Source organism: Nelusetta ayraudi, unplaced genomic scaffold (genome assembly GCF_046127955.1).
Source record: "Nelusetta ayraudi isolate G7.1 ecotype Tasmania unplaced genomic scaffold, CSIRO-AGI_Nayr_v1 ptg000011l, whole genome shotgun sequence".
Lineage (NCBI taxonomy): Eukaryota > Metazoa > Chordata > Actinopteri > Tetraodontiformes > Monacanthidae > Nelusetta > Nelusetta ayraudi.
Window position 1 is genome coordinate 25,720,394 of NW_027466061.1, and position 22,878 is coordinate 25,743,271.

Sequence of the window (22,878 nt, forward strand, 5' to 3'; positions counted from 1 at the left end):
CCTCCTCCTGGTCCTCCAGCTCAGACGTTTGGCTGTTTCAAAACAGTCGTGAAAATTGGCAATAGGTGGATGATGAATAGGTGACTAGATGAGTGGATGGTGATGGGTGTGTGAGTGGATGGATGGATGGATGGATGGATAGATGAGTGGATGGGTGATAGATGCATGGGTGGATGCATGGATGGATGATGATGATAATGGATGGATGCATGATGGATGAATTGATAAGTGGATGGATGGATGATGGATGGGGCTGGGTGGATGATAATGATGGATGGATGGTGCTGGATGCATGATGATGATGGACAATGGATAAATAGATGGATGTGATGGATTAAGGACGAATTGAGAACTGGATGGATAGATGAATGAATGGGTGGATGGGTAGATGAATGTGATGGGTGGATGGATGGATGGATGTGATTGATAATGGATGGACAATGATGGATGGATGGATGTCATGGATGATGGATGGGTGGGTGGTTGGTTGGATGGTGCTGGATGCATGATGATGATGATGATGATGGACGATGGAGGAATGGATGGATGTGATGGATGAAGGACGAATTGAGAACTGGATGGATAGATGGATGGGTGGATGGATGGATGGATGGGTGGATGGATGGATGGATATGATGGGTAATGGATGAACGATGATAGGAGGGTGGGTGGATGTGATGGATAATGGATGGACGATGATGGATGGATGATGATGATAATGGATGTTTGATGAATGGATGGATGATAACGATGATGGATGGATAGGAGTGGATGATGGTTAGGTGGGTGGTTGGATGACTCCTCCTGCTTCCTGACTGCAGGTTTATCTGATGAACTCTGACTCTCATGTTGTGATGGAAACACCAGAATCATCAGCTTCTTTAAACCCCGCCATCTCACCCCGACGTTGTAGGTCAGTTGCTGATTTAAAAAAAGAAAAAAAAAAAAGAAGCTCAGTCAGTTTAAGTCACTTCACCTTCCTATTACCCGAGCACTAACCTGGATGCTAACTTTGGTCAGCTTTTCCACTACTTTGATTGCAATATTTCTCTATATTATCATCTTCTTGACTACTGTGTTCAATCTAGGCTTCTGTCACAGCCGCACCCAGGACCTTCACCCTCTGTGTGGATTGAATATTTGTACAACTCACTGGCTCCTCAGTCATCCACCGACCTCTTCATGTCGCTATGTCTGCTGTCTCTCCATCATTTCCTCCAGGAGGTTGTAAGACAGCGCGGTCGCTGCACCGCTTCCTGCACCAGTTTAATGATCCAGCAGAATGGGTGGGGGGGCAGAGCCATTTCTTCTGTTTTACCTGCTGACTGGAGGACCAAATATCTCAGTTGCACTATAAATAAAAACTGTCAGGAGACCAGAAGCGCGGCAGCAGCGCTGTGCAGTCCTTGGAAACACGCAGAACCACAGAACAGAATATGCAAAGTTTCATTTTAGCATTTGAAAGTGTTCCAACAATAACTACACGACACAAAAACACTTTATTTGGGGACTTTCAAACATTTTTAGACTTGAGTGTGAGAGCCCTGAGTGAGGAAAAGTGAAATATCTCTGATTTCCTGGTTCTGGAAGTTTCCAGGCTGAGGGAAGTTTGTTGTTGGGTTCAGCTGAGCTGAAAGGTTTTAATTTGTCGCTAAGCTTTATCGTCTTTGTGTGGCTGATTATTCCTCCCACCATATGTCTGCGGCGGAGAATTACAGCCGACTCAGCAGAGCGGCCGGAGTTTCTCCGGAGAGTCTGAGAGCGTAAAAGTTTGAACAGCAGGGGATTTTTTTTTCACATGAAAACTGACATTTCCAGACGACCAGCAGGACAATGTGTGTGTGCGTGTGTGCGTGCGTATGTGTGTGTGTGTGTGTGTGTGTGTGTGTGTGTGTGTGTGTGCGTGTGAGGGAGGGAGAGTGTGTGTGTGCGCATGTATGTTTGTGCTGGGGGTCTTAATGGAAGGAGAGGGATGTCCAATCGGCGATACTAATTCCATTAAGTTCCGTGATAGTTTTCTCTAATTGGCTTACGGCGTTTGCAGACAGAAAGTCTGGCGTCTGACGGCGGCATCACTCTGATTTCCTGTAAGACGAGAGCAGCAGGAAGTGGCGGCGAGGTCGCTCAGGACATCAGGGCTGCCTCCTGGACTCCAGTGGAGCAGCAGACGGCAGCACACAGTAGCTCTCTGTTTACGGACTCCTACTAAAACTCGTTTCTTGACCTTCCACGCTTGGATAGGTGGAGCCGCCACCAGGTTCCGGGAGCGGCCACTAGGTGGCACCACAGAGGGTTGATTTCCAGCGCAGTGTTTTTTGGAGCACAGCTGGTGAAACTCCTGATTGAGAAGATGGGTCCTGGGGGGGGGGGGCATGCCAAATCTGTGTGTACCCCCCAAAGACTCACACACGCGCGCGCACACACACACACATACACAGGGTGGGTACACACTCTAATTTCTTGCCATCTGGGGCTCTTTGGCACCCCTACCTGGGCGGGGGCAGGGGTGGGGTGTGTGTGTGTGTGTGTGTGTGTGTGTGGGGGGGGGGGGTTGAGTTTAACCCTTCGCTAATCACCAGGCGACTCTTTAACTGCTGGGGGGAAAAAAGACTCTTAACAAGCCATTTAATCTGCAAGCCGTCCGTAATCTGTCTGAGGTTCAACTGAAGGCAGGAGCAGCGAGGTCACTTCGTCCTCCGGACTCCCATCTGTCACTCACAACACTGCATTTAGCTGATATCACCCCTTTTCACGCACCTTTGTTCGTCTGAGTCGTCAATCTGTCTTCAGCCGGACAGAAACGGAGCGGGTCGCCTCCGTCTCAAAGGGAACGGGACGCCACTGTCTGGTGGGCTTCCGCTGCAGCGGCGGTGAGGAAATGTGAGGCTGGTCTCCGGAGTGGAGGAGGATGATTTTGAATAATTAATGGCTCCAATAATGGAGCAGAGGATCAGTGACTCGTGATGTCGAGTTTTTTGAAGTGACACTTGAGGTTCTGAAGCTCCTGGAGGGTCAAGATTGAAACTGCCTGAACTTCATCATCATATCTTGGCTTTTCTTTGGTGTCATTAAATCATTGTGTGTGTGTGTGTGTGTGTGTGTGTGTGTGTGTGTGTGTGTGTTTTTGTGAGTTTGATTTCGAACATGTGTTTTCTTTCATGCTCCAACCATGAGGTTTTCTCGCGAGTTGACAAAGTGTTTTGACAAAGAAATTGAAGATTTAATACTGCTTATGTTTGGAAGATGGTTGGTGACAATCTTTGAGAGGTCTTATGTCGCATCATAGCTCTGCTGGAAAAATATAGCGAATAAACATTTATGTAACAAATAAACAAAAAAACTCAACAGCATTTAGATGTTTTGCACGTGTTTTTATCCAGCGTAACCAGTTTTTGCAGGTGACAGTTCCCATAAAAAAAAACAACACAAATACATTTACGTCACAGCACTACAGGAGAAAAATGCAAAACTTTTTTCCGATTGTTGCTGTAAAACAGAACAAAATTCTACCGTGAAGAGTTTAAAAATGAAAATTTGACTTTAAAGTGAAAGTAAAAGTGCAGTAAAATGAATCTTCTCAAATAAATTATCTTAATTCTCTGCAGCAGCATAAATAGAATCAGTCAGCAAAACAAGCAAAGGCTAAAAATCCCAAAGCCCAAACCCTTTGGATAAAAGCAGCGTGTTCTCATATTGACATCACAAGAGAAATAAAATAAACTCCATCAAGCAGCAAAACTGGTGAGTAACAAGAACATTCATGTCCAAAAGATTAATCGCGCTAATGAAGCCAAGAAGCCACTAAAAATGTCACCACATTCACAAGCAGGACTAAATCATTGCTATAATTGCTAGTTAGAGTTTGTGTTGCTCCAGGGTTCTGGATAAGTTTTAATCAATTCTATGTCAAAACAGTCCACCAAATTTGTCAGGTTAAAATGGGGAACTAATCTGTGAACTGTGCTTTTTTTTATTAATGCAACATTACTTCTTGTGAGGATTCTCCAAATTTTCCACACAAACATTTTTAAATGGAAACACCATTGTTTGAAAATTCATTCTACTATTCTGTTGTGTCACGCTAAACTCGGACGCGGCTGATTACCATTGTCCACAGCCAGACAGCTACAAGCACTAGCCAACAGTTAGCTAATCATTGTTTATCTCCGGCTAACCAAGTAATGTCTATGGCTGCTGGCTCATGCTATGCTAGCTCACAACTCCACAGTGGAAAACTGCCACAGCGTGTGCTGTTTCTCTTACTCCTGTTTTTTTTGGGCAGAAACCAGTCTGACTGCTCCTCCAGGCCCAGAGAACCAGCTGAGGCCTGCACTTACCAATTTTTGTACAAACTTAAATTTTACCTTCATTTTTTAAAAAGAGTTTTCTCAGCCATTTTTCACCACGTGCTAATAAACATTTATCTTTATCATGTTGATTTTCTTCATTTGTTTCAAATGAAAGTTGTTTAAAGTAAATTAAACATTTGAAAAATGACTTTCCTCCACCTTAACCCTAACCCTAACAGATAAAAATGAATGACCTGTTCTCTTCCTCTCTGTCTCTCTTTCACACATTCTAACCGATGAAAAAGTCCATCATCCTGGTTTGTCCAATCATAGACCTCCCCAACAAAATTCACACTCTCTTCCCCATCCTTGTTTGAACCAAGGCCACGTCTACTTTGTGTTGTCCTCTTCTCCTATCCGGGTTGCGCTGCTCTCCTCCACTGGCCCCTCCCTCTTGGTTTCCGTAGCGACTGCCTCCGAGCCCTCGGCCTGCACCGCCTCGGCGCCCTCCTGGCCCTCGGCGACGGACCGCTCCTTCTTCAGCTTGATCTTGAAGGTGTCTTTGCTCGGGGCTTTCTTGGCGATGTTCTCCTTCAGCCGCTCGCCCGACTGCTTCAGCCGCTCGCCCGCCTGGTGCATCTTGTCCCTGCGTTCGGGTGGCATGACCTTCTCACCCAGGTTGTGGAACTTGGCGCCGATGTTGCCCTTGGTTTTGCTCATGTTCTCTTTGGAAAAAGCAGCCTTCAGGTTGTCGGTGCGCTTGGCCATGGACTTCTTGATGCGGGCGGCTCGTGACGGGTCGGCCTCCTCCACGCTCAGGTACTCCTCGTCTGAGGAAAGGTCGGGGGGAAGGTCATACAGGTCGGGCTCGATCTCCAGCCCGTCAAGGCCGCTGCCTTTGGGGGTCTTGGTGACTGCCACTGACGGGACCTCGGCCTCACCCTGCAAGGTGAAAACAGTGGGGTTGAAAAGTCAGAACACCAAGGAACCACCTGTTATCTTGGTAGATCAGGCTGTGCTGGACTAGAATAACATGGTTCCACTTTTAATAATGCAGAATAATGTTTAATAATGGGTGCAGTGCAGTGAGGAGCTCGGAGTAGATCCATATCAAGAAGAACCAGCTGAGGTGGCTCAGGCCTCTGATCTGGAGGCCTAAGGCCAGAGCCAGAACTGGCTGGAGAGGGTCCTAGGTCCTGGGAGAGCTGGTGTGAGTGGCCAAAGGCGGGCGCTCTGGCCTCCATGCTAAGGATACTGCACCCGCAACCCGGATAAGGGGAAGATGACGAAGTGCGAGGTAGTCTGATATGACCACACACACACACACGCACACACACACACAAAGACTAAAGAGTGAAAGAAAATATTTTAGACACAACATGAGGGCGGGGCTAATGTCTGGATTTACCACCCATTGGGGGTGGGGGGGCTAGCTGTCAGTCTTCTTCTGCTTCACTCAGGTCTCCAAAGACAACGTATGAGCAATACTACAAGCAGCCACTAGAGCCCAGACAGTTGCTTTGCATTCAGCTGTTCTTAGGTTTAACGGATGTTCAGTTGGTGTTTAGTTGGTTGTCTTGCTGCCAGAGGAGGAGCAGCAGTATTCTGGGATGTGGATGATATCAGACATTATTCGGACAATCAGCTGTCTTCCTGCTGTGTCCTAGCTCACGGGGCCACTATGTGCTGCTAACAGCTGCGGTGGATCCGTGACAGGGAACTATTCTGGGCCGCTTTGCTGCAACTAGAACCCCCATCTGACAACACAGCTCCTCACTGGGCTGCTTCGGAGTCTCAGAGGTGGTTGGATTTAGCTTTGTTTGCAATTAGCAGTGATTCATTAAGGAATTTCGCTCAAAACTAAAGTGACTTTTCGGTCCAGTAGATGGCGCTAAGAGCTGATTCTTGTAGGTTTAAGGTTAGAGAATATCAACCCACAACTCAATACTCAGCGTCTTGCAATATTGATTTAAATGATGTGATAATATATAATGAGATCTTCTTTAGGGGAAAAGTGCAATTCCAAACCATCAAACAGTTTAGCTGCACTTCCTCGAGCTTGGTGACTGAATTAATTTGACATCTATCAATTACTTTGAATTACTTTTTGCTGGCTGCCGAGCTACAAGGGGGCATCCAGATAGTTCCATCCATTGTCGTTCAGGACCTATGTAGAAGTGTGGACTCGAAAAGCCTTTAAAAGACTCCAGTTCAGTTGCTCTGCTATGACATAGGCTTTGCTCCCATTCATAGAACCAGTCCAGAGGGTCTGGTGTAACTCAGAGAACCATCTGCTCAGAACTATCCAGAGCTTTTGCTCTAACTCCACCCAAACCTCTGCTTACCTGATAAATGACCACGCGGAACTTGTTGCGGGTGAGCAGCTCGTCCTGTGTGGTCTCCACCTTCTTGACGCGGACGTTCTGCTTCTCCACACGGGTGCGCACCTCCTTGACGTTGGCGCTGACCTTGCGGGTCTTCTGCAGGAGCTTCTCCACCGTACCGCTGGTGTCGGTGTGGTCCTTGGCCAGCTTCAGCACGTCACCCTGGATGGTCTTGATGCTGTTCTCCAGCTCCAGCTGACGCTCCTCCATGCGCTGCTGACTGGACTGGACATTGTCGATGATGCCTGCCACACGCTCCAGCAGAGACAGGATAGTCAGGGCGCTGATGGGGTTCCCGGCCTCATCCTCCACCCCAACTATCTCCAGCTTCTCCTGGACGCCTGCTGTACGGTACTTGTGCTGGTCCATTTTGCTGTTTCGATGAGCGTGGCGGAGTTGGGCTACTGCAGCAGAGGAGAAGCAGGACTGTGGCAGACGCCGGCAGGGAGAGTTGATTGGTGTGACCCAAACTCCACTTTGGAAGCAGAAGAGGGAGGAAACTCCACCTATCGCTCTTAAAAAAGCCTCGAGGGTCCAAAGGGAGCCAGAGCCAGAAGATGAGCTGGGCTATAAAGCCATGAGGGGAGCAGCACTGAACCCCCCGAGCTAAAAATAAGAAGCCTTTGTAAGGCGACACGCTGACATTTTGCAGCGGATGATGGAAATCCCCGTCCCAGTCCTGCCGGGCCACATGGACAATTCATAATTCACCCACGTTTCCTTGCGTTGTCAAGTCAGCAGCTGCCAAGACGTCGATCAGCAGCGGCTCAGTGAATCTGCAGCAAACTGGAATAGTCTGGTCTGATTACACTATGATGGAATGTCGTGAGAGTGATTGAGCCATTGCAACAGTGCCCTTTATAGTCCTCCCTGGGTGTCAGATCGACAGAGGCTAATCTGAGCGACTGAACAGCCGCCGCACTCACGCCTCCGTTTGATGGGATCCTCTGTTTGATTTGTCTCAGGTGAAGCACTTCCCAAAAATACCGACAAAACTTTCATGGCTGTCTGGCACAAAAGAATTAGTCCAAAGAAGCTAATTAACAGCTGTGAGCGATACATACTGTCAGAGTGAATGTGCGTAAGGGATCATCACATCACCAAAACAAGTCCAAACACTCAGAAAATGCCATATTAGTTCACAGTGGAAGTGGCGCTGTGATGTCAACATGCTAGCAAGCTAGACTAGCACACTTTTACCGAGCATCTTGCAATGTGCCAACATCTGTCTATGAAAGAATTTTGTGCGCAAATGTGTTTTTTGTGAAGAACTGCACACAGACACTAACACAGATTGCAAAGTGTCTTAGCATGACCCGCTACCTGTTAACAAGCTAGCCACCGCAGGATCAGTAGAATGGAGCTGGCAGCTGCTCCTGTATATAATTCTATATTTACTGCAGCCCAGCAAGCCTGAGCCCCGCCCACTGTTGAAATACTGGTTTATTTTTACATGGTGTGTGTGTGTGTGTGTGTGTGTGTGTGCGCACGCGCTATAATATGTATATTGAGTATAAATTATGTTTTGAGATAATTTGCCCTGTTTCCTTCTGTTTCAGTTCAATGAGCTCAAATAACTCTAATTTAAACTACTTTTAATGAAATGAAATAATGAAAATGATAGCTTTGCAATTTGCTCATAATGACATCTGTCACTGACTCGTCAGACCTTTAAACAAGGACATGTTCTGGCTAAAGTCCAAGACCCTGCAAACTTCTACCTCTTGTACCCCTTCCTAAAATTCACAGAATTATGAAGAGTTTCTGGCTTATAGCCTTTTCTGCAAAATAATATCCACTTTGCAACAACAGAAACCAACCCCTCGAGGAAGAAGCAGTAGGAGCTGACAAGGAAATCACTCTAGGAATGTTTATTTCGGTTGTCAGGACATTGCGAACTGGAGCAGTTGCTGCGTTGTATCTTCCAGTCCAGACGGTGGCGGTCATTCAACTGCAAGCGTTTAAGTCGATATATAAGATCAAACACGACAGAAGAAGACAAAATGAAAGCTTTAAAAAGAAAACACAGGAAAGGAAATTAAAGCAAACCCGACGGATTCGCGGTGTCTTCTAAGCGGAGGAGGAGAAGAAGAAGAAGAAGAAGAAGAAGAAGAAGAAGAAGAAGAAGAAGACCGGAAGTGGCGACATCGGCGCCACCACTACTGCCGACAACCGAACTGACAGTCAGCAGGAGGCTTAGCGCTGCATACATATTGTTTAATGCCTTAAAAAAAACAAAAAAAAAACAAAAAACGTTTGGAAAACATCAACTCTAGTTAGTTTAACTTTAGACTCTTGACCTAATTTTTAGAAGCGGATCCGTCGTTGCCACACGAGCCAGTGAGCGTCTGCCTTCGGTTGCCCTGACAACCGCGCGGAAACAACTGTCCTGGGCTAGCGGGGCTAGCAGCTACGCTACTCTCGCAGCCCTGTCTAGTTTGGCCTCCAACATCTCAGTCGCATGACCGTGAATAGGTTCTCACTATGGGGGACGAGGGTCGACGAGGGGACGAAGAAGACCGCGGCCCCGGAGCAGCGCACCAGGTGTTCGGCCTGATGGAGGGTCTGCTGGAGAAACTGAAGGTGCTCAACTACGAGGAGGAAGTTCTGGCCAAACACAACATGAAGAATCTGTCCAGGTGGGAGCCAACAGAGAAACACACTCACTCACTGATTAACCGTCGCTTGTCGACGTTAGATTTCACTGTAACGATGGGTGTACCCAGAAGTCATCAGAGAGGTCCGTCCTATACTTGTTCTGCTGCAATACTTTTCCATGCTAAAACACGCACTTCGTGAAATCAGCCGCTCGGTTATTCTTGTCGTGTCCCCTTCCAAACACGTGGAAGGTCCAACAAAGCAGCAGTTAGCAGAAGGCTGCAAACAGAGGGCTAACTGTACCACTCTCTGGACAGTTTTTGGTCATTAGTGTGAAGCTGCTTCCACTGCAGTCCAGGAGGGAGGGTGAAGGTCTGCAGATCAGAACAATGTGTCACCCTCAAGTCTTTATGTAGAAAGCGATTTTGTATCTTTGCTGTCATTATCAGCTTATCATGTATTCATCACGTGGTCGCTCTCTCAGCAGTCAGATGAACATCATGGTGGTGTGGAGATCAGTTAGTTCCACCTTGTTTAGCAAAGGTAAGTGAGAGTGAGCTTCAGCTCAAACTGGAGGACTGTGTCAAAAAGCTGCGAGTTGAGGACAAACACAGAGACTCTTCCTCCGTCTGCTCTACTCCGCCAGGCACTACTTTGTCTCCAGCCCATTCCTGCCCTCCAACCCTGGCGAGCAGTTCTACATGTTCACCATCATCTCAGCGTGGCTCATCAACACGGCGGGGAGGCCGTTCACCGAGCCGCAGGAGCACGACGAGCCCAACGCCACGGTGTCAGCCATCCTGGCCGAGCTCAGAGCGCTGGTGAGTGAACCTCCTCTGGGTCAGCCTGACAGCTGCAGTCTGGTGGAGCTCAGGTGAAGGTCATGTGGTGGTCAGGTGGTCCACTGGATAGATTCCTGATCCGACAATGTCAACTCAACTAACAACCCCAACCATCACATCACACAAACGTCCATAGTTGGAAAAATGTAATCAGTGAAAAACAGCTGAGTGTGAATTTATCCATTTACTCATGTGTCTGTTTACGTATGTCTAGTTAGGGTTTATCCCCCTTTCAGCTTCATTCATTCATCGTCTTGTGTGTGTGTGTGTGTGTGTGTGTGTGTGTGTGTGTGTGTGTGTGTGTGTGTGTGTGTGTGTCTCAGGGGGTCAAAGTGGACTTCCCGCCGTCCAAACTGAAGTCGGGTTCAGGAGAACACGTCTGCTTCGTGTTGGACCGACTGGCTGAGGAGGCTCTGAGGAGGAGGGGCTTCTCCTTCAGAAGGTTGGTACTCGACTGAACTCGACTCGGTCTCCTGCTGCCTTGGCACCAAGATCGGGAAACCAGTTAAATCTCTAAGCAGTCCCTCTTCCCCTACAGGCCAAACTACCCAACAGAAACCACAGAAGAAGAGTCGGTGATGGAGGACAACGCCGAGCTAAAACTCAGCAAAGTGGAGGAGGAGATGATTGTCTGTATCCCATCTCATTCAATATAATATTAATGATTCAAATATTAAATATTACTGAAATACTTTGTGGTGTGTGTGTGTGTGTGTGTGTGTGTGTGTGTGTGTGTGTGTGTGTGTGTGTGTGTGTGTGTGTGTGTGTGTGTGTGTGTGTGTGTGCGTGCGTGCGTGTGTGTGTGTGTGTGTGTGTGTGTGTGTGTGAGACAGCAAGAGGAGCCTGATGATGAGGAGAATGTGATGGACCTGGAGGCTCTGAAATCACGAACCACACACACTGTGAGTAGTGCAGCTGCCACAAGTATGCAACTTGAAGATGCAGCCTGTTATTTTTTTGTTTAGACATAGATGTAAATATATATGGATGTTCTTTGTTTGATCTCCTGGCAGGAGTCAGAGCCGTCGTCCAAACCGGACGACATCCTGGAGTCGACGGTGGACGCGGCCGAGTGGAACCTGGAGCTGGAGCGAGTTCTGCCGCAGCTCAAAGTCACCGTCAGGAGCGACAACAAGGTGAAGGCTGCAACCGGGGAGTGCATTTCCCATCATGCTCTCTGTCTGTCTGACCGCTGTGTGTGTTGCAGGACTGGAGGATCCATGTGGACCAGATGCATCAGCACAGAGATGGAATCAAGGCTTCGCTCCTGGAGGCCAAGGTGGGTGTCAGAGAGGACGGCTTGTGTGGGTGGGTGGCGCCACCCGCTGGCTGTGTTGTTGAACTAACAACGACAGCGTCCCGTCGCTGCAGAGCTACCTGGACAAGCTGCAGGAGGACATCGGGAAGACCCTGGAGAAGGTGGGCAGCAGAGAGAAGTACATCAACAACCAGCTGGGTCACCTGATCCAGGAGTACCGCAGCGCTCAGGCCAAACTCAGTGAGGTAATGTTTGCACGTCAGTCTGCTGCTCTCGCCTGCTTCCGCCTCTCCGCTCTAACCTGTGCTCTCTGCCAGGCAAAGGAGCGCCACCAGCAGGCCAGTGGGGGAGTGATGGACAGGACTCGAGTCCTGGCTGAGGTCAGTGAACACAGGCAACACGTGGTGACATGTGAGCTGAGCCTGTGGGTCTCTCCCGACTGACCTCTGACCTCACAGCAGCTGGATCAGTGAGGTTTTTAAATCTGAATTGGAATTTTGCAAGGTCCAGTGTGTAAAATTTGTTCTTTATTTTTATCTTAATTTTGTTCTTTATCTTTATTTATGACTTTTATATTGGTAAAAGCTTAATATGCTGCCCGTAAATATATTGATAAAAGTGTATCCTCACAATACAGTAAAGGTTAGTGTTCCCTACGCATGGAACGGTTCTTATTTATACATAAGAATTCACATAGAATTCTCTTGCTCCCAGTTAGCTACCATCTTGTGCCGCCATATTTCTAAGGAAGCCTGGTGTGGACAATCCAGCCCGCCTGACAGCCCGGTTCATATTTAGGGTGAACGCTGGCATCCTCAATTAAACCAGCAAAGAAGAAGGTGGACGAGGAATCCAGGTTCGTGTGTGCAGGCCACCATACTTCACCGGCATAACCGGAGTGGGAAGGGTAGTGAAAGAGGGTTGCAATCTAAAATCTGACCACTAGATGGCACAATTTTACACACTGTTCCTTCCAGTCTCTTGCCAACCTCCACCACTGCACTAGATCCCACAGCCAAAGTGGGATGAAAGCTGCTCTTGAAACCACAGAAGAAGACGAAGGAAGACTCATATCAGCTTGGAGCTTCCTCATCTTCTTCTGATGAAACGCAAGGATTCCTGAGCAGCTGCTCTGGAGAGGTCGTCAGCTCAGTTGCTGGAGGATGTGCTGTCACTTCTCAGAATATATAATAGTTTGCTGTAACTGCAGCTTGTTTCTGGTCGTTTGACATCGGCACAGTGAAGCCCGGCCCATTAGTTTTCTGTTGTGTTTCAGATCAGCGAGGAGCTAGAGAAGGTCAAGCAGGAAATGGAGGAAAAAGGCAGCAGCATGACTGACGGAGGTAAAACGGATCCCCATCAGTGTAGAGAAGTGAGCTGCGTGTGTGACTGCTGCTGACCGTGTGTGTGTGTGTGTGTGTGTGTGTGTGTGTGTGTGTGTGTGTGTGTGTGTGTGTGTGTGCAGCACCGGTGGTGAAGATACGGCAGAGTTTGACCAAACTGAGGCAGGAGATTGTTCAGATGGACGTTAGGATCGGTGTGGTGGAGCACACACTCCTGCAGGCCAAACTCAAGGAGAAGTCCAACATGACGCGTGACATGCACGCCACCAACCTCCCCGAGTTCAACACCTTGTCTGACTGAAGCTCTCGAGTCAGACGGACTCATCAGGAATCGTCAGGTGCTTTGCGCCACTTCAGTTTCGCCTCAAATCTGTTTTTGGTCTAAACGTGAAACATTTTCAATACAGTGTCACTGACTGCGCCTGTTTTCCTCCACAATGCTTAGGTTTTTTAGCCACAGCGTAACTGTTACACCATGTGGCTGTTGGACACAAGCCGTACCCAGAAACCAACATCCACACACACCAAATGTAAATAATATGAATGAATTGTCATTTGAGTTGAATAAAAAATTTCTAGTGTTTACAACCAATCTATTGAGCTTCTCTCATGTCATTTGACTACCGATTGTGCGTTGAAGTTTTTAACAGCAATGCAGCTGCGTTGACCTACGTGACCCTCTGACAAACTTGCCATCTGAGACAATAACATATATTCTGGTCTTCGGTGTAAAAGGTCTTTATGTGCTTTTAATGTGCTACAGCTCTGAATGATTCATCACTTCATGTCGCCTGAAAACCAACACTCGGTAGTCGACGGTCCCTACAAGCGAAACACGTGTGTACTTTATTTTGAAGACACTCTCGCGGCTTTCGGTGTGCTACTACTTTGAAAGCCGAACGGACCTTGCTCACACAGTGTTGTTGTCTCGGCGACAGTAGCCGCTGTTTCCGGTGTGTGGGCGAGGCTCGCCGTCAGCTGCCAAGCTTCGCAAAGCTTCGGATTTGCGCAGAAACGTTTCCAATAATTAAAGTTAGGACGCAAAACAGGAGAAAGGTGACGGAAGGCCACTAAACGACTAGAAGAAGTTTCGTGCACCGGAAGTAGAGAAGAAGAGTGTTCTTCAGCGCGGGGCAACGCGGTAAGAGCCGTTATTTTTTCTTTGTCCGGAGTTGTTGTGTTCTAGTTCTAGTTCTAGTTTCTAGTAGCGTTTAGTTTCTTTTATAAAATTGCGTTGTTCCTTTAAGGACGAATTCTGTAGAGAGAATATAACGCTAAACGGTAAAATAAATAAATAACTGAAAACAGTTCTCCTCTAACCTGAAGTTGCATTTCTCCCGTTCTTAACGTTATTAAACTAAATCACAGTGATTCTCGGTCACCATTAATGGAGTTAAGTTCACTCTGGAAATATTTCAAGAAGAATCTGGTTTGACCGACCTGATGACTTAGCTGAGTATTCATTAAATCTACCAGATGTTGTCTTTCAAGTGTTAAAATGTCTGAGCTGCTGACAGTAACAGTGACTGGGTGTTTTGGTCACATCCAGGACTGGAAATAAAGAAACTGTTCGTCAATTTCCGGCTGCTAATTAACAGAAAGTCAATCAGAACGTCTCGTTTGAAGGTGTGTTCTCGATGCGATCGCTAGAGGGCACTGCTGAGGCCGCAGCACCCCTTCATCTTGGTTGCTTCCTGCGACGCGTTTTCCTCCAACATCACAACACCAGCAGCAGCAGAGGGGGCTGCCGCAAGGCATGCTGGGTGGACTGGGTAGCGACCACCGTGCTAGATGTTGGAAGGGGGAAGAAATGGATCCGTCCAATCTGAGCCTTACAGTGTGGAGGAGCAAATTGGCCTCGATCAGCAGAATTTAAATTCCACAAAGAAAACAGAATGCATTAAGAAACCATTGATTCATTGTCAGTTGATTAAATGAGATTCTGTGAAGACGCACATGTTTGTTGTTCTTTCCTCGTCTCTTTCCTGCTGCACTGGAAGGGAGACAGGAAGTCTCTGCTGTGTGTCTCAGCTCTCACGGCCTCTTTGTTCTCAGCCTTATAACTGTTGCCACTGTTGCGAGGGTCCATTAGGGGACAGAATGTTCTTCGGCACTGCTCTCTAACCCGTCCAGACTTTGAACAGAAAAACAGATGGTGGTTGGAGAAGGCAACCTGGTTCCATGTGGTCTCCACTTCTCAGTGTGGTATCTCTGAGCTTCAGCAGATCCCAGGATGATTTAAAAAGGACCTGGCTGTCTTTCAAAGTCTCTGTGAAATCTCACCTGTCTGGTAGACGACCGCCCCATGTAGACTGGACTCAAGGGGCCACGCAAGCAATTTTCAATACTAGCTTTTTCCTGCACACAGGGTCGCAGGCCCTATCCCAGCTGTCATAGGGCGAAGGCAGGGTGACACCCTGCACTAGTCGCCAGTTCACCTCACATGCGTGATTTCGGACTGTGGGAGGAAGCCGGAGAACCCGGAGAGAACCCACGCAGACACAGGGAGAACATGCAAACTCCACACAGAAAGGCCCCAGGCCGGGAATTGAACCCACGACTTTCTTGCTGTGAGGTGGCAGCGCCAACCACTGCACCACCGTTTTGCCTGCAAGCCATTTTATTTTCACTTCATGTCAGTGCTCTGGCTTATTGGTGACCCCGCCCCCTGGGCCGAGTCAGTTAAAAACACCGTAGTAGTGACTCTATAAATACCCTGCTGTGGATTAAAGTAGAAGGGTTCTACTTTAAGATTACCTGGATGACTGAGAACCTTCACAGACCCGCTGTGGATTACGTTACATTGGCTGCGTTAAGATAATCCCTGGAGCTCTGCTGTGGTGGAGATTGACCCGAGATGTTCGTCTCCAACAAACAGGGGCTGTTGTGGGTTCCCCTCCTGACCTGCTGTCCCTGCTGTCTCCAACAGGTCGCAGGTCCGAGACGGCAGCCTTGAAGACCAACATGGCACTCTTCTTCTCTGGAGCCGTCACAAGTAAGTCACCGTCCAATCACACGTCCACTTCCACCCGACCCGAGAGGCGTCGCGGTGGGAGCTGCTGACCTGGGGGCAGTTTGCCAGATTGATCTGCCCTCAAGCGAATCAAACGGGAGCAAATTTAGCAGGACAGCGGTGGCAGGGGAGGGTTTTCTGACGCTGTGGTGGAAAAACTCTGATGTCACCGAGTGAAAGTGGCAGAGGAATGTTCCCGCTTTAAATAGACTCCACTCAGGAGTGTGTGTGTGTGCGTGCATGTGTGCGTGTCCTCTCTAAGCTTGTCCTTCTGGTCTCCAGGTTCACCAATCAGGCGGCGGCGCCGGCGGCGGGCCACTCAGTCATGTCAGAGGTGAGAGCCAATCAGTTTCTTCACCTACTTCCGTACCTACTTACTGCTAAAACGTACAATCCCAGACGTTGTCCCTTTGTGATGTCACAAAGGGTGCTTACTGGCCACACCCCCAGCCAGGTATTGCCTCAGCGTTCTGCGACCATGTTATTTTTTTTTAGTGGAGGTTCTGACGGAGCACTTGCTGTAGCAGGAGGCTGCAAACAAAGGGCTAAATATGCTGCCTCCAGCTGGGCACAGGACCTTCGGTGTTGCAGCGTGGTAGCATTTGGCGCGCTAACCTCCCGCACTTGTCTCCCTGTAGTCTGGACACGTCGCTGCTCTCCCCCGACTCCTCCTACGTCTGCTACTCGCCTGCGAGCGGCGCCGGAGGGGGCGGCCCCTGCTCCTGCCGCCGCTCGGCCCGCCTCCTCACCAACGGATACTACAGCGTCACCGAGGACAGCTTCTCCTGGGATGAGGACGGCAACGTTTCGCTGAGTCCCTGCACAACCAGCGTGTCCTACAAGGAGAACCTGGTCAGGTGAGAGCAGCGGCAAGATGGCGAACTCGCTGAAACTCATGAAGCACGGAGGAAGTTTTCCCCTCGAACCAGCGTCAGCAAATGGCAGCAGTCCACTTCAAACACCTCAAACACACTGAGACATTCACGACACATGAGGTCATTCTCAGCAGCCGAGGCCGGCCGTTAAAACCTCTCAGGAGGAGGTGATGTCATTGTCACTGCTGCTCAGTGAACTTGGTGCTCTTACAACTCAAACCAGCAACAGGTCTGTTGTCCTGTAACAACAGCAGCTATAGAGTGCGTGTTTGTGAGTGTGCGTCCTCTGCAGTGTAATGGAACCAAGTGGAGCTGATGGAGCTCAGTGTATTCAATACTACGGGGTGGGAAACACAATCGCTTCCTAGATTAGTCACGATTAGGACATTGCCATTTATGAATTGATTCACAAATCTATTTTTTTAATTAGGCCGGAACTCATCTGCGACTGCGCTGCAGCATCAAAAGCATCAAAACAAACTCATGAGACGAGACACCGACACGCACGACATTAAAGACCGGCTCCTTTGGGATTTGAAGCCAGCGTATGGCAGCATTTGGGGTTTTACGAGGTTGAGGGGAATTAGAAACTCGACAGAAGTCACACTGTTTGTATGCTGGGTCACGCTACAAACAAACATTATGGGTACACAACGAACATGAGGAACCAAATCCCCCGCTGGCCCCTGGAGTTCGTGAAAAAAAAACGGAATATCCTCCAGTTGCTCCAAACCAGACAACCACCAAGAACACGATAACCAAGCTGCCAATACAGCCACAAAGGGCGAGGCCAATTACAAAGTCCATTGGGACTTTAATTGCCAATGATTTATTTCCATACTCATGCAACAGCATGCTTTGGAGCCAAGATACGTCTTCCCAACTTGAGATAATTTTAGAGATAAAGTCTGCCCTGCACTTTACAGCATGTTGAAGAAGAAAGCTGCTTGATGTTTAATGTTTTCGATGTCTTAAGTACCTTCCAGTTGACAATTACATTTTTATTCTCTCTAAAAGATAACAGTAAGTGTCTGATTCAATATGGATAATTAGAAAGCACTTGGTTTATTAGTCAAACAGTGAGAGGAATGTATATATATACATATATATACATATATATACATATATATGTATATATATATATATATCTATATATATGTATATATATATATATATATATATATATATATATATATATATATATATATATATATATATACATTCCTCTATACATATATATATGTACACACACACACACACACACACACACACACACACATATATATGTATTCTTGATTAATCGCGATTAATTGAACCGTAACTCTTTGAATTTACCTAGCAATTCCCACCCCTGCTCAATACCACAGCTGGTTGCATCCGGTTGCAGCAGGAACTAATATCTAAACAATATATATATATATATATCTAATAATCTATAACAGGGGTGGGCTGACTTTTTGACTGGTGTAACCACAATGGGTTTTAAAATGTGACAGAGGGAGCCGGCGAAGGAGCAGATGTTTTGGTGACCCACCTCATTGGAGGAAAAAATATATCATGTTATTATCATGATATTTAGAAAACATTAATGTCAATTGAAAATGACCCAAAGCAAAAATCGGTGTCTTTGAAGCCCCCCAGTATTAAACTCTTTATTGAAATGTTATCATTTGTTTCTCTATTTTCTGACTTACTTACTATTAATATAATTTCTTCAACTTCAGTGGATTAAAAAGCTTAATGGGCCGCATATGGCCCCCGGGCCATAGTTTGCCCATGCCTGATCTATAATCTAAAGTCAGACAGCCTAATATTGAACGTTTGTCTTAAACCTGAGGCTCAACGTGCTATACAGGAGAGGAACTAGCAGGAGGAAGAGTTGCAGGAGGGGAACTAGCATGAGGGAAGCTAACAGTCCATTACAACCAGAAATAGCATCAGCATAGCATGACTTTTTTTCCTTTTTGTTCTCCAGGGTTTTCCGGCGGCGGCGGCGACCTCGCGGCACTCTGGCTAGCCTGCTGAGTGACGTGACAGACAGCTGCCAGTCCTGGCTGGACCAGAAGGTCTTCAGGGGCATGTTTGGGACAGGACACAACCGGGACCGAGACGAAGACCGGCACCTGGACCTGGACCTGGACCTGAACTGGGAGCCACGTAGCAGCAAGAGAGCGCCGCTGCTGGAGGAAACGTCCTGGTCGCCCATCAAAACCACCGAGGTGGAGGAGACCCGTGACTTCACCTTCGGTCAGTGACAGGATCACTTCACACAAGTTGATTTGGAGTGTCAGTGGAGCCAGCCAGCCACCAGGGGAAAAGAGCAGGCCACTTCTTTTACTTTCCTCCTTAGATTTAATGTGTGTGGTATTTTTTTCTCTCTGTCTCTTTCAGACCACACTGAGATCCCGCACCCTTCTGATAAAGTGGCCCCGCCTCCCGAGGTGCTGATGCAGGAGGAGATTTGTTCTGAAACGTGTCAATCAGAGGAGCCCTTCACGCAGTCAGTGGGCGGCCTCTCTGAAGTCCCGCCTCTCCCAGCCTTCTACAGCGGCGGCTGCAGCTGCCAGGCGCCACCTGAGCGCCCAGGTGAGTCGCAGTCGAGCCCGTCGGGCTGATCGGCAGGTCTAGTGCCACCCAGTGGCAACGTCTCGTTTTGCAGCAGGACGCGATTGTCTTCCTGATGCATTTGTGTGGATTTGTATTTCAGGTGCGACAGTGAAGGCTCTGGTCCTCCTCCTCCTCCTCCTCCTCCTCCTCGTCACCTTCGTCCTCACTGCTCTGCTGTCATGGTAATGACCCTTTTTCAGTCATCACAATGTTAAACCTGATGGGATAAGAGCAGCATTCCTGCCTCAAGCTGCATAAACACATTCTGGCCCAAGTGCTGAAATTTGAACTTGTGGATTTCACAGAACACCTTGTGGCCATTAGTGGAAATGCGGCTCGACATGTTTTTTTTTTCTTCTTTTTCTGCTCTCTGCAGGTGTCACACGTGGACGACGGCTGTTGCATCCACAGCGTTTGTGATGGTTATATCGTACCTGTGTAAGTATCCGCATTGTGATATTGTATGGAATTAAAGGGACAAGCCGTCAAACACAGGTGTCAAACTCTGGCCCGCAGCCCAAATTTTGGGGGGAGCAATACCAAATCACTACTAGAGCTGGCCCGGCGGTATTATACAGCACATGTACCACTAATACTACACATCCCAGAATGCTCTGCTCTGTATTTTGGCACGTCAGTCAGGACAGGACCTCCATTAAAGGATATTATTATGCCTTAATTGGTTTATTGTTATTTTATTTCTAAATTTTTTATCAGCCTGTGGAAACGGGTTACTGTTGAAATTAAATTCAGAAGGCTACAATAAAAACAGGCATATCATTTTTATTTACATTTTTACTTTTTTAATTATTTTTTTTTTTCAAATTTGAAATTTGATTTTGCATGTGCGCAATATGAAGTTATTTATTGTACAGTATGAAGCTTTGCTCGTTCCACATTCAGGTTGAAGCAAAACTTGTTTGGGTCCATATAAAAAGGTTCACTTTTCTATCTGGAGGAAGATTTTCAATGAAATATCAATGCTGGCCCGCGACTTTGTCTAACTTTTACATTTTGACCCCACTGTATATTTGAGTTTGACACCCCTGCTATAGAGGAATTTCAGACTAAGCAGTGACTCGGAGGGACTACTTTCTATACGTAACCCTACGCAGAGAGAGATGAATCCACTGTCCAATAATAGACTCCTCCCACCTCCTGCATACGATGCATCAAGAAAATCGCCCGTTCCTTGTTAAACGCTCGCCACAGTGTCGTATCATCAACATGTTGTCTGACTCGGTGTGACAACGCTGCTCTTCTTTCAGTGACGGCCAAACTTTCTCGCTCGATGGCCGGCTGGCGAGCGGCCAAGACTGAGGTGAGTCAGAAATTTGCTGTCTGGTCCGTTCTCAGTAAAGAAGCGAGCTGACCACCGCCACCGCCTTCTCTCTGCTCCTCAGGATATCACATCCAGGAACGAGTAGCAGCGCCAAGGCCGCAGACCCGTGGGAATCTTTCACTCCAGCTGGTGGCGGTGCTTCAGATCAGAGAGGCTTTTGGAGAAGTTTGCTCCCAGAGACTTGAAAAGGAAAACTTTTCATCCAGCTGTGAGTCACATGGTGTCGATCACGACTTCCTGTTGTACTTCAGCTCCAAAACAGCGGAACCACAAAGCCTTCAAAATGAGTTTCATCAGGTACTAAAGAAAGAGGTGGAGTTTTGCTTTCTCAGAATTAATCAAAACTCAAATCAAATGCAGAAGCAACTAAATTATTGCATTGTGTCGCAAAGCACTAGTTTTATTTTGAAAGGTTTAAAGGGTTATGAACAAAAGAGGCAAAGACTTTCAGTTCCCCCTGGTGACTGCAGCTGTGAGGTGCCTCTGCAATTATTTCTCAGACTGAGAGGAAACTTACTGAAGATTTAAACCAGCAAAAACACAAACCTGCTAAATGGTTTTTGAATTAATAGATGAAAATGCTTTCAAGTTAAATCACGGTAACTCAATATCATGTGTCATAAAATATGACAAAATGTTATTTCAATTGAATTGTTTTGTGGGTCACAACTATTTTTTTTTTTTTTTTTTTCAATTCAAGTGATACAATCATTTTAAATCAAATATATTATGATATGTTTATCTATTCATTTTCTTTTGTTTCTTTAATTTCCGTCCATTTTTCTTTACAAGAAGGGTTTTGATGTTCTGCTGTTTGGTTCTTCATCACTGTTCAAAAATCTGTTTTATAAGTTATATTGTTTATATAATTATATAACAGTTTTAAGTATATTTTAACTTGTTATTACTATATATGTTTAATGCGGTTAATGTTGAATTGAAAATCTCTTTATATTTTAAATCATTATCCTCCTGTCACAGGAATAACCTCATTTGCATAACACAGCAAAAACAAATTTGACAGAGAACATTAAATAAAATATTTTCAAATTATTTTAAATAATTTAAAATAAATGAACATATTCACAAATATTAATTGTGATTAAGCATATGTTATTATGAAAAAGATTAATTGATGTATGAGGGAATGAGACAGTAATGACTGTCTTTTATTATTGTTGACTGTATTATTAGAATAATTACTGATCTGTGAGCAAGTTTGGTTTGAATTGCTCCAATATGAGTTTCCGATAATCAGGAGTAACGATTAATAAGATGCTTATAAATGCTCAGATATGAATAATATAGCAATAATGAAGTGAAATGTAGGAATAATTGTGAACGTAGTTCTATTGATTCTATTGCTGTCTAAGAAGGGACCTTAAAACTCCTCAAGCGGCTGCTGCGTTCACACAAGTGAACGCAGCAGCCGAGCTAATCAGCCATGCTAAGCTATGCTCGCTACCTCCATCAGGACTCCGGCCAAATATTTGTCTTTCCTTTTTGTTTCATTTTCACTGAGACGCTATATAATATATGGGCTGGTGGTCGAAGCGGTGGTCTTCCTGGTGGAGGGTTTTCACTGGCATTTAAAGCTGCACTGCTCAGATTTACAGAGGCAGACACTGAATTCGCTGAATTCCGCTGGTGGGGACCAAAAGCAGAGGCCTGGCGACTTTTTCTGACTGCCAGGTTGTGACACAGTGTGGGCGTTCTGTGTGAGTGAGTTCATTGGATCTACCACACAGAAATGAAAGAATTATTTTTCCGGCTGGTGGCCGAGTTTCCACGACGACAGACAGTGGTCATGTCTGGATGTGAACATAAGAAAAAGGCCAACTAATTTTTATTAAAGCCAAAGGGGGAATAAAAAACCCTACGCCTTGTTTATAACTCTGAATGTCACATTTCTACTATATTTTATTCTGCCCCCTGGTGGTGACAGGTGTTAACGCAGCTTTAAATGACTTTTTCTGTTAATATAGGAAAAATGCGAGTTTTGTTTAAGTCACTTTGATGTTTCTGGTAGCTTGAGTTTGATTCGCAGCTACAGACAGCTGTTCTGATATTTTATTGGCTGCACAGATGTGATGCACTTCTCAGTACGGCACTTATCACATGTCCAGATTCATAGCTATCTGGGTTTCACCTTATTAAAGTCTCTAAAAGTTTCCGGCCATGTTGTTGTCTTCTGTTCACGCTGGTGACTTCCTGGATCTTCATCCCCACAAACCTGTGTGATGTTTTCTGCTGTTTATTCATGGCGTTGGTTTGACTCAGCACCGGGGCACCAGTGGGTGGAGCGCCGTCACTGATACCTGAACAAT

General features: G+C 46.6%; 4 protein-coding genes across 6 annotated transcripts in view; 2 read left to right on the forward strand and 2 right to left on the reverse strand.

The window, feature by feature from the left end:
* The window catches only part of slc39a6 (solute carrier family 39 member 6), a 37,942-nt gene extending 20,983 nt beyond the window's left edge, over positions 1-16,959 (reverse strand). Inside the window, exon 1 of the mRNA XM_076022227.1 lies at positions 16,956-16,959. The gene's annotated coding sequence lies outside the window, so the exon portion shown is untranslated. The remainder of the gene's footprint in view (positions 1-16,955) is intronic.
* On the reverse strand, positions 4,265-7,214 carry cavin4a (caveolae associated protein 4a). Its single transcript, XM_076022220.1, has 2 exons — positions 6,635-7,214; positions 4,265-5,231 (listed from the first exon to the last, which is right to left on the reverse strand). The coding sequence occupies exons 1-2, from the start codon at positions 7,040-7,042 to the stop codon at positions 4,680-4,682; spliced, it is 960 nt and encodes a 319-aa protein (XP_075878335.1). The 5' UTR covers positions 7,043-7,214; the 3' UTR covers positions 4,265-4,679.
* On the forward strand, positions 8,665-13,306 carry ift57 (intraflagellar transport 57 homolog (Chlamydomonas)). Of its 3 annotated transcripts, none has more exons than XM_076022222.1 (12): positions 8,665-9,312; positions 9,918-10,092; positions 10,437-10,555; positions 10,652-10,742; positions 10,950-11,015; positions 11,127-11,249; positions 11,321-11,392; positions 11,485-11,616; positions 11,689-11,751; positions 12,648-12,714; positions 12,837-13,052; positions 13,160-13,306. In XM_076022222.1, exons 1-11 carry the CDS (start codon positions 9,158-9,160, stop codon positions 13,013-13,015), a joined length of 1,242 nt encoding a protein of 413 aa, XP_075878337.1. In that variant the 5' UTR covers positions 8,665-9,157; the 3' UTR covers positions 13,016-13,052; positions 13,160-13,306. The 3 variants fall into 3 exon arrangements, with proteins under 3 accessions (XP_075878337.1, XP_075878336.1, XP_075878339.1); XM_076022221.1 differs by having other exon boundaries at positions 8,666-9,312; positions 10,947-11,015; XM_076022224.1 differs by having other exon boundaries at positions 9,284-9,413; positions 10,947-11,015.
* Positions 13,643-22,722, forward strand: tmem71 (transmembrane protein 71). The gene is made up of 10 exons (XM_076022231.1): positions 13,643-13,855; positions 15,644-15,709; positions 16,010-16,061; positions 16,366-16,584; positions 18,578-18,849; positions 18,994-19,188; positions 19,310-19,391; positions 19,586-19,647; positions 20,478-20,530; positions 20,613-22,722. Exons 2-10 carry the CDS (start codon positions 15,679-15,681, stop codon positions 20,634-20,636), a joined length of 990 nt encoding a protein of 329 aa, XP_075878346.1. The 5' UTR covers positions 13,643-13,855; positions 15,644-15,678; the 3' UTR covers positions 20,637-22,722.
* Positions 22,723-22,878: the final 156 nt, after the last annotated feature.